Raw genomic sequence first — 11,261 nt, forward strand, 5'->3', positions numbered from 1 at the left:
ATGGTAGTTCTGCACACCCCACCCGTGCCCCTGGTGGCTCCCCACCTACCCCGGGACCAGCCTCCAGCCCCGAGGGGGCCTGCGTGGAGCCTCATCACCCCTAGACTGCTCTCTCGCCAGCCTGGCCTCAGGTCCTCAGGTCCAGCCCCGATGAACCTCAGATCTCAGAGTACTTCAGCCAGGCACCCGGCTCTGCGTTCCCCCCATTTCCAGGTCCTGGTTCCCTCCCACAGGCCACCAGCAGCCTTTGTCACTTCATCAGAGGCTTTCTTGTGCTTACCCCGGCTGTCTTACTCAATCCCTATATCAGCTCTGTCTCACTCAGTGTCACATCCCCAGGGCCGGACCTTTCAAAAACGTTCAATAAGCATCTGTCGAATACTGCTGAGCCCGCCCCACGCCATGCCTCCCCCAGGTCCTCCGCCAAAGGAGACGGAGCCGGAGCGGAAGTAACCTGGACTGGGAGGCCAGGTCAAGGCCTGCATCTCTCGGAGCCCCTTGATCCTGTCTGGGCGGACTGAGAGAAGAAGTGAGGGCTCTCCAGCTACAGGAACGCTGCCCGCCTCGTGCTCTGCCCACGCCCGTCCGCCGTGAGCGCCCTGCAGTCTGCCCTCTGCGCCCAAGTCTAGCACAGGGCCGGGTGCCTGGCAGACACCCGAACGCCCGCCTGAAGCATTAATCTGAACCCAGGAAGGAAAGTGGAAGCGAAGCAGAGGGGAAGGTGGCCTGTCCTTGCTGCAAAATCCCCAAGGGCGGAGGGACGCGAGAGGCAGAGGCAAAGGAGAGGCCTGTGGACTTGCTCCCAACTCCGCCCGCCGCCCGCGTCCTCCCGACCCAGCCCCAATCTAAGTCCAGGCAGCCATCGAGGCCAAGTCGGGGCCCGCCTCCTAGCGGCTTCCATTGGCCTCTGACCTCCAGGTCACTTACTTCCGCTGAGGGCGGTTATCTTTCCAAGAGTACATTATATGTCACATCTGATCTCCATGTCCCTACCAGACGATAAACCTTGAAGGAAAGAGATTCTGCTGTGCGTTTTCTCAACCTCTCGCCAAAGGCCTATCACGTGACAGGCCCTCCAAGGCTGAAACCTGTCCATCCTTTCAGAGATGGGGAACAGGGAGCACAGGCTTCCGGGCCAGCGCGGGAGACCAAGCGCCACACCCTGGCCTGCCTTCCCGCCTCGGAGCCCCACGGCAACCAGCGGCAGACACGAAGGGACATAAAGCTGCGGAGTGAAGAGCGGAGGCAGGTGATGTGAGCTGTGGGGAAATCTCTGGAAGGCAAAAAGTGGATGAGGGCATGCTGGGCAAGAGAACGGGAAAAGGAAGCTGCAGCCCAGAACATGCCATGGGGCGCTGCGGGGCAGGCAGGCCCGGCTGGTGCCAGAACCGCGAAAGGTCAGAGGTGTGGCATCTACAGGCTCGGTGAAGGGCAGGAGGGAAGCCGGGAGAGGAAAGGGAAGATGAGAGGGGTGACGGCTAACGGTGGCCAGGAGCTGAGCGTCTGCCGGGTGAAACGTTCTAGAATGATGGCCGCACACTTCGTGAATACGCCAAAAGCGCTGGGCATGTTTGAAGGGTGACTTTTATCATGTGTGGCTTTTATCTCAGGAAAGCAGTTATTTAAAAAAAAAAACAAAAAAAAGCCCAACTGAGCGAGAGGTTGTATCTGAATGACAGCCTGGACCCCTCCTGCCGCCCACCGCCGCCCACCCCCACTCCAGGCACAAGCAGTTTCAAGCTTCTCTCTGGGGAAATCCGGGTGGTTCCAGGTCTCAGGGGAAAAAGCTGTCTGGAGGAAGCTAAAGCCTATGGGATGAAAGTGGACTCAGGGTAAAGCCCTCCACGTTTAGGAAACTGGGAGCCCGTGTCCCGAAGCAGAAGCCTGCTGCTTACCAGTGCGGGAGGAGAGCTCCCGCCTGAAGGAAGGGACAGGGATGATTGAAAGCCCACGAGAGAACTCGGGAACAAGAAAAGACGAAACAGAAACCAGAGTCATTGTCCTTAGATCCAAGATTTGCCCGACGAATAAAAACGAGGTATTTTTAAAAAGGAAAATGAGAGACTAAGAAAGGGCTCTCAGATATTACGCACACAGTACTTACAATTCTTTAATTCAGTGCAAAGACTAGATAATAAAGCCAAGGAAATCTCCCAGAATGTAGAGCAAAAAGGTTTTACTTTTAAAGTGAGACACGAAGAAACGATTCGGCAGGTTAAACAAATGCTAACAGCAACTGATATTTATAAAGCACCTACTGTGTGCAGCACTACTCTCAGAACTTAGTACATATTAATTCATTTCACCCTTTCAACCTTCAGGCAGATACAACTGTTCCCATTTTACAGACGAAAGATTTAATCATACAGAAGTTAAGTAATTAGCAACCTAGAAAAAGATAATAAATAGATGGAAAGAAACTGCCAAAGAAATAGAAGACTTTCCAGGACTAAATGGAGAGCACCAAACATCCAGCACAAGGAACACAGTCAGAAAACACCGCAGAAACAAGATCCTAAAAAAACATCATTAAAAATATCCTAAATGCTCCCAGAGGGGGGTTAAAAAAAAGCTAATTTGCAATAGAACCCAATTGCGTCAAGACTTTTCAAAAGACGAAGCAGCAAACATTTTCAAAGCTCTAAGTGACAGTATTTCTCTCACTAGAATATTATGCCCAACCAGACTATCATTCTAGTGTGAGAACAGAATGGCCCTTTCAAATATACTAGGAGTCAGAGTTCATTTCCCACACACATTTCTTCGGAATTTCCTAAGTTACTAACCTCTTGGGACATTATTTGAAAAATTACTCCAGAAAAACAAGAAAATAAACCAAAACAGAGGATAACGAATAAATCCCCCCAAGAGAACAGTAAAGGAATGTCCCAGGGGGATGGCTAAAAAGGTGGTCTCCAGAGGGGCCAGTCCTGATTAGAGAAGAACAAGAGAGCCAGAAGGAAATATGTGGGGGGGCGGGGGGGCGGAATCCAACACCTAATGAGATGATTGCGGACGGGGGGCGGGAGGGTGAAGGCATGGTACAAACACCATACAGTGGGGGAAAAGGGAGAAGCAAAGAGAAGTCACGAAGTCAGGGCCCAAACATGAAGCAAAATAAACAGGGTTGAATTTTAACCAAGAATAGTAAGGAAAGAACCCTGTGACCTTGACATGACCTTGGTGTCCTCTGCGTGGCACACAGCTCGCAGAGAAGACGAATGAGATCCCAGCCCCCTTGACGGCCCGACAGCGACCAGCCAGTAAAGCCAAGCCTGCTCACTGGCTCACAACTCTCGGCACCTGCAGATCTGGGGGGGCCTCGGTCTCAGTTCGACAGCCACGACCACATCAAGCACGGCTCCCAAAATGAGGGGTGCGAGGCAGAGGTGGGTTGCTCGTGTCCTCCTCTTCCTGAGTGGAAAGTCAGAAGACACTGACCAAGTTGACGGAGTTGAAGAATCCATTTGTTCACTCAACAAATATCTAGGAGGGAGCCACTCTGCCCCGTCAGCACCAAGGACACAGCAGCAAAACACAGCAAGACACGAATCTCCCACTCGGAAGGGGTGAGGGGACGAACCAGAGAAGCGACGAGTATGTTAAGATGGTGTGAAGGAGGAAACTTTAAAAAGACACTTTAAAAAGAACAGAAAAAAAAGCTAGAAGCGTGAGGCTGTTTAGGTGTTTTGAGCAAAGAAACTCCGAGTTACATACAGCTAGTGGCCAGAGGACTTCCCCAAACGAAGGTGACAGGGAGCCTCTGCGGAGGAACCGAAAGGTAAGCAGGTTTGCTCTTCATTCACAGCCACAAAGACAATCTCCATAAAACGAAGCACGAAACTCTAAACCATTTAGAGCGGATGTGGATAAGGGGTTGGGGTTTAGTGTAAGGTCTAGCATTACATGCTGGTAAATTAATACATATCTTTTTAATCTGAAGGATCAAGAAATAAGAAGTAGATTCGCTTTCACTAATTTAAAGCGTTCAGGAAGGACACGATCCAGAAAGGGCTAGAGAGGTGCTCCCGAGGTGGTATGACCGGCGACGAGATGGGACATGGAAAACTCTCCACCTGGCACCTCTCTGTCGGGTCTGCTATGTGCATACATGATTTTAAAGACACTTTTTAAGCACATTACGTATGATTTCAAAGGCTAGAGTCCTGTAAAAAGTCGCTAGCTCTTTACTCATCCATTTTTCATTGACAACTGGCAAGGTATAATCCCAGTGAGTTTTGTTCAAGGCAAACAGCTATCCTACCATTTACTATTTGATACATTTTGTGCAGACTTTGCAACATGTGTCATTCATTCGACTACTAATTTAAACTCTGCCTGCAAACTGACACCGTAAGAAAGTGGGCCTCGCTCACCACTCATCTTCCAGGCACTAGGAACTCAGAGACTCTGCACTTCCATGTGACCACAAGCAGGTTACTGGGCCTCTCTGAACCTCACTTTCCCTATCTAGCTGGCAGGGTTTCTGGGAGGTCTTATGTCGCAGGGCTGTCATGAGCACAGCGCACAGACCGGCTGAGTGCAGAACACACATAGACTGCTACTACCACTTCCAGTAACCACTTGGTTACTGACCCTGTGGGGACGAAGACGAAATAAGCAGTGTGAAGGTGAATGGAATCATCATGCTGGGTCCATCCAGAGAGAAGGGAAAGGGACCAGTGATGGAGGGGGGAAGAGCCCGGGGCGGAAGCTGCCGGAGAAACAAGGAGGGCCCAAGAGAAAGGCAGCCGCAGCTTCGACTCTGCTGGAAAGCAGCCACGGAGGACACCTGAATAATGGGCGTGGCTGATGCCAACAAAACAGGCGGTGCCAAATGCCCCCCCGCCCCTCTCTGGCCTCCAGGCCAGTGTGTGGACCCCTCCTTCAAAGCTCAGGCAGCTTACCAGGCCCCCTTGAGCCTGCTTCTCCATCTGTAAACGGGTTGTGGGAAGAATGGGCGGAGACCCCGCTGGAGTGCTTGATCAGTGGCATGCATTATGTTACCATAATAATTATTATTATTATGAGGTGCTTTATAGATATCTATTGTCAGTAACAAGAAGACGCTCAGAGAAGAAGGGAGGGAGGGGGAAAGGGGAGAAGGGGGCAAGGGAGGGAAGGGAGACGGGAAGGGAAGGGGAAGACTCAGGAAAGGAGAAATGAGGGAAAGGAACAGCTGAAAGCGGACAGGAAAAGGAATGGCCACGAAGCCACTAGGAATCTTGAGTCGCCGCCCCTTCTGAACCAGAAGTTTCTGTTTCTGTAATATACGTCATTTCCCCAACCGGACAGTAAGCTGCTGGCCCAGGCCCCCAGTGGTCCCTGCAGGAGTGTGCTCCTGCTCCTGTCTGAGGCTGTCCTGTCCACGGCTCCCAGCTCAGCTCCTGGGCCCGGAACCCTGCAGGCGGAGGGGTCAGCGGCCCAGCAGGGACTCCCCCGCCCTGCAGCACTTTGCTGGCAAAAAGTCCTTCTGCCTATATCAACACATCCATTGAGAAGTATTTAGTGGTGTCAAATACCCATCTCAAACGTTAACTCCTTCTAGCAAATCCAGTCTCGTCTTTCTACTGAAAACCACCTCCTCTGGGTTTTCAGTAGAGCACACTTCGGCAGGCAGGGAGCGAGGGGATGTACTGGACTCCTGTGACATGCCAGGCTTTACCGTGGGGACTCCAGGCGAGAAGCAGACGTGGCCCCCCCAGAGCTCATAAGATGGCTACCACTTTTGTTCCCAACTTCTCCCCCAAATCCCCGGGAAGTGTTCTCCAATCCCCGTAAACTGGTGAGTTCCCCCCTCTCTGCCCTGTCAGACGACCAGGTCACAGGAAATCAAGCTCTTTGCGGAAAACACGAACGAGGCATTCATGCTTATCGGACATCAGTCTGTGGACTGCCACGAAGACACAGGAAACAGGACAGTGGTGAAATGGGCGCCTCTTATGCTCTCTGCTGCAAATAGCAGGAGCCCTGAAAACTGCATCTCTCATCAAACCCAATAAGCCATTTCCTGATCACTCACCGAGTGGGAGTAAGTCGCCCTTCCTACCCACTGGCCACTGACCACGTTCTCTGGAGGATTCTCACAGCCCGAGTCTAAACAGTGACATGAGACAGTCATCGCTTTGCGTTTTCCCTACGATGAAGGCGACAGCTGAAGGAAAGACACGGGGAGGGAGGGGGGCCTTCACGGGGTCAGGGAAGGGCCACATCCGGGCCGGGCATGCGGAGGGGTGCGAGCCAGAACCTCACGACGTGGGCCCAGCTGTGCCCGGGGAAAAGGTGAGCACCAGCCTTGCGAGAAGTGACATCCAATGGGAGGTGCCCGGCCGCGGGCTGGGGGTCGGGGGCGCTCACCACGCTTGGGCTTGGGGAAGCTGTCGTGCAGGCGGAAGACCACCTTCTCCACGAAGTGCTGGATCTCACACTGCTCCGGGCCGCGGACGAACACCATCCAGTCGTGCGTGAAGCCCTCCGTGGTGGGCTTCTTGCGCAGCTGGGCCCGGTGCCCCAGCTCTAACTTCACCTGGACAGTGCACTGGGGGAGGGAAAGAGGCAGAGGGGCAGCGCAAAGCCCAGAGCAGCGCACTGCCCGCTGTCCCGCCTCGTCGCGCTCAGAGCACGCTCCTCGCTGCCCACGGTAAAAACAAACACCAAGTGGGCCTGTGGGCTCGCGGACCACGACGAGAGCATGAACAGCTTCCGGGAGCTTCCGGGAGCTTCCAGAGGCCCGGGCACTGTGCACGTGCTTTCCGTGCTTCTGTCCCCGGCAAGCCCAGGCCAGGCCCCACGTCCCCTCGCCACCCTCCCCCTCGGCCTCTTGTTCCTGCCTCAGGGCCTCAGCGCCCGCGGTTCCTTCTGCCTCAGGTGCTCTGCCCCTAGGCCTTCCCATGGCAAGATCCTGCTTGTACTGAGGTCTAGGCTGGACTGTCATCTTGTCAGGGAGGCCTTCCCTGGCCACCCAATAGGAAAGCACCCACCACATCGTCTGTCTTCTCGGCATTGTTCAATATCAGAACTCAACCTGCTAATGACTCATCTGCTCCACTCTAATGTCGGCTCCCCGGGGGGCTCCTGTCCGGAGCCAGCAGCCTCACCCAGATCTCATGGAATACAACGGCGCAACCCGGGGTGCAGTTACCTCCACTTATGGAGGAGTCTGAGGCTCCATGAGAGAGCTGTCCATGGCACACGACAGGGGGCCCAGCTGGTAGGAAGCAGGGCCCAGACTCCAGCCCAGGTGCCTGTCATCCAAGGGCCTGGCGCCCTTAGCCACCCGGCCAGCTTGCCTCCCTGGCCAAGCCGCCCACGCTCCTTGATTAAAGCATTTCATTCTTCGTCTTACAGAAAGCCTCCCGGAAAACAGAGACCCTCAAGGTCACCTGAGTCATCCACACAAATGCTGGCTCGGTTTTAAAAGCAGAATGGCGAGGGGTGAGCTCCAAGCCACCTGGGGACAGGTCATAGGTGGACCTGCAGCCCAACAGTCAGAGTCCCTGCACTACGCACGTGTTTGACACTCTACCCTCAAACACAAGGCGGCTCCTGCCAGTTCCACTCCACTGGACACAAAGTCACGAAACTTCAAAGCCTGCAGCACCTAGGACGTCAGAAACCGCCAGGGAACCCAGCACCAGCAGCCGCTCTCCTGGGTGCCATGCTGCCAGACCTCCCCCAGACACAGCCCGACACCTAGTATCAAATGCAAGAACAGTGCGAAGAAAACAGGGCCAAGTGGACACTTGTTCCTAAGTGCTGAGATAACCAGGAGCAAGCAGTGGGTGGCGTGGCTGCCACACTTCCCAAAGGACGCTCCCCCGCGCCAGGGTCCCCAGCCCTCCCTGCCCAGAAACCTCCCACTCGGCGCATTCCACCCTTCCTCACCCAAGCCACTGACCACGTGTGTCCCTACGGCCAGTCCCTCCATACCTGCCTCCTCTCTGTGACCCAGCAACCCGTTCGGGCCCTGCTACCAGCATCCTCCCTCCGTCCTCGCCTTCCTCTGGCTGCTCAGTTACAGATGAAGGCACAGCAGACAGATCTCTCTCGCCCTGTTCCACAGCTTTCCACGCTCACCGCGCCCTCAGAATAAAGTCCAAACACACACCCCGCTCCCACCTCTGTGCTTCCTCGAGTCTGAGATGCTCATCATTTTTCACTTTTTAACCCTTCTGAGGTCAAAGTGTACCTTATCCGGTTCACGCGTGCGTCCGTGCGCATGCCTGTGCGCGCGCACACACAAAGCGATCACAGAGTCCGCGGCGTGCCTGGGACGCTCAGAACGGAGGACGCGCAGGAAGAGCACACACCCTCTGCTCCAGCTCAGACACCGGCCGCCCTGAAACATACCGAGAACACCACTCCTGTCTGCCTCGGCTCTTCTGGCCCGCAGCCTGCGGTGCCCTACTCACATTTCTCTGCTGATCGAATTCCACCCATCCCTTAAGCCCCAGCGTAAAAAGTGCTACTCTCTCCAGAGCCTACGGCAGTGGACGCCATCGCACCTCTCAGTCTCCATGGCGGTCTGTGTACAGCCATCTCCATGGCGCCCACTTCCTCCCGCCGCTGCTCCTGGGCTGGCCACTGCTGCCCCCGAGGGGCCACATCTCCGTCGTCCTCTTAATCTCTATCTTGGAACCACGGTAATGAGCCACCAACAATACTTGATGAATCAAAGTAGAGGGCCTTCCTAGATCAGCGAGTTCCAAGTGGTGCTTTCCAAGAGGAAGTGCCCACAAGGACAGCAAGGTCCCCACGCACTAAGAGCTGACGGAGGCTCTGGGCACTTAGAGAGCAGCTGTAAAACTCGAAAACCCTAAACCGGGCAGGAGTTCCCCAGGCAAAGGGCAGTCCCCATGGGGTGCCTTGGGAAAAGAGCAGGGACTCGCTGGAGGGAAGGGCAGGCATCGTTTGGGGGGAGCCTTTAGATTCGACATAACAGAAATGACAGCCAATTTTAAGTGAGTGACAGGTGCGAGGGCACAGTATGTGAGTAAAAGGGTCAGGCAAGCTGTGGAGTCTGGGCTGAAGGCAGAAAAGGACAAATAAGCAAGCAAGCAAGCCTGCACGGAGGCAACCAGAGGGCGTGGCTGGCACAGGAATCAAGGACGAGCCTTTCAGCCTGAAATGTGAGAACCTGCAAGAGCTCTGAGTGGATGGAGCAGGAGAGCCAGGTAGCTGGGATGCTGTGATGCCCAGTAGTGGTGAGTCGGGGTACTGGGGACATTCAGGGGAAATGGAAGTACCCCACGAAACGCCAGAGACGAGGGACTGAACGTCTGGATAAACACGGAATGTTCAAATCAAGCACAAGAGACTGTCTGCAGCGTGCCGCGCACGGACCACGTCCAGCATGATCAGACCCGAGCGGTATTTACATCATCCTGAGAAGCTGTGATCACCACGCACACGCCCGTGTGTGTAAGAAACTGCCTTTCTCTCCAACCTTTTCACACTGAGCAATCGCGAAGCAATCCTTGGAGCGCTGGGATAGTTACAGGTGGAAAACTAAATACATGTAATCACGACGGTGATGCACTGGCGGATGACTTCTCGTCCCCTGGGGTTAACGCCTGCGTAACGAGATATCTCCCCGGATTCTGTGATCCACCGATCCAGCGCCCTCCCGGCATGTCTGATGACGTGGGGCTCCTACCCAGGGCACATGGGTGGCAGAGCAGTAACTGAAAAAATGGAGACCACAGTTCCATCGGTGGGGGAAATGGAAGCACCGAACACATGCTCCAGAGGCCAAAGGTAACAGGAAGGGTCTGAAGCAGCTTTGGGTCACTTCTGCAGCTGGCAGGCCAGACCCAAAGCTCGCCAGGCGGCACCTGTGCCTGGGGGGCTGGCGCCAATCAGCCTCCACACCCCTAGGTTCTAGGTGCCAGCGACCGCTTTATTACACTGGTGTACTCCCCCGAACGTGGAATCCTCTAAGAAATAAAGATGGTGGAATGACATAGATTCTGGGCCACTGTTAGAAGTCATTGATTCAGTAAGACATTCAAGCTACAATGAACTAGAGGCAAGCAAGAAGCTGAGCCCTGGCCAATGACTATGACCTGTCACGACACTGTTAGCGCAGCTAAGCCAAGTCAACCTCAGGGGTCCCGCCCCGCTCCTTCCTCACTCTACCTGGCCCTCTCCACTGTCCATCAGAACCAGCTTTTGCTTTTCCTCTAGGAAAGAGGACTGCCTTTCCAAGAGGAAGTGCCCACAAGGACAGCAAGGTTAGGCTAAGCTCAGGACTGCCTTGGAATGAAGAATCTCACTGTTCCAGCTGCATAGGTGCCCTTTGTGGAGCCTCCAAAGTGGGTAGCTGGAAGTGGCCCTGGGACCCAGTCCCAGTTACTGCCATGTCCCAGCATCTTAGGGGCCACTTTGCCACCCACTCCCCCAACCAACGCCTGGTGCAAAGAAAAGTATTCCAGGCCTGCCCTGGAAAGAGTTAACTATTTTACTTCTGGGGCATCATCCCGAAAACCTGCAGATGGAGAGGGAGCAACATAAGGGCTCTGCGGGCCATCTGGGGACAGTTAACCTCGGGCAGAGGGCCTCAGCTGGGCACTGCCCTCCCTCCAGGCCAAATGGAAGAGGGCGTCTGGAACCCAAGGGCCAGACTCCCGAGTCCTGTAAGCCAGGTGAACAGAGCCTGCAGTTCTCCAGGTGCTTCTTCCCTGGAGCACAGAGCTCCCAGACGCACACCTGGCAAAGAGAAAGAGCAAGCTGGTCCCTTTGGTGTCCTCTCTCCATTGACCCACGAGCCCTGCCCTCAGCCTGGGCCCCAGAAGGCAGATCTTTAACCACCAGTTTATCTGTAAGATTCCCCTGATCTTCTGGTGGGAATTCTCTTCAACAGATGCCTTTTCTCCTGGGAATCTGCACTTTACCAAGCGGCATAATTATGCTTGGGGTTTGGCCACTGCATCTAATTCCCTCAGATGTGACAATTCGGTCCCCTCCCGGGAGGAGAGAGCTCCAAGAGCATCTTCTCCTGTCAGTCGGGGTGAGTTGCCAAGTCCCACTGCACGCAGCGGACTGCGGGCGCCGTGGCCCACACACACACGGACGTGGGAGAAGGGGCCGGTCCCCCGAGCATGGCGACACAGGCCCAAGTAAAACACTTCGAAGAACTTGTTCCCTCCAGTCCCAGGGTGGGCTCTCAGGAGCAGCCACCGAGCGAGACCGTGAGAAAGGCAGGGAGACGAAGGCTGTCCCTCTGCAACAGCTCTCTTGAGTGGAGGGCAGCCTGCCCCGAG

At 54.8% G+C, this 11,261-nt stretch overlaps 1 protein-coding gene across 2 annotated transcripts in view; it reads right to left on the reverse strand.

Annotated features, from left to right (window-relative positions):
* Positions 1-7,799, reverse strand: part of MLLT1 (MLLT1, super elongation complex subunit) — a 56,402-nt gene extending 48,603 nt beyond the window's left edge. Inside the window, exon 1 of one of the 2 annotated variants that reach the window (XM_025043505.1) lies at positions 6,358-7,799. In XM_025043505.1, coding sequence (XP_024899273.1) covers positions 6,358-7,003 — 646 coding nt within the window. In that variant the 5' untranslated portion in view covers positions 7,004-7,799. The remainder of the gene's footprint in view (positions 1-6,357) is intronic. The other variant, XM_025043503.1, reaches the window with a different exon arrangement.
* Positions 7,800-11,261: the final 3,462 nt, after the last annotated feature.

This window comes from Pteropus alecto, unplaced genomic scaffold (assembly GCF_000325575.1).
Source record: "Pteropus alecto unplaced genomic scaffold, ASM32557v1 scaffold30, whole genome shotgun sequence".
NCBI lineage: Eukaryota > Metazoa > Chordata > Mammalia > Chiroptera > Pteropodidae > Pteropus > Pteropus alecto.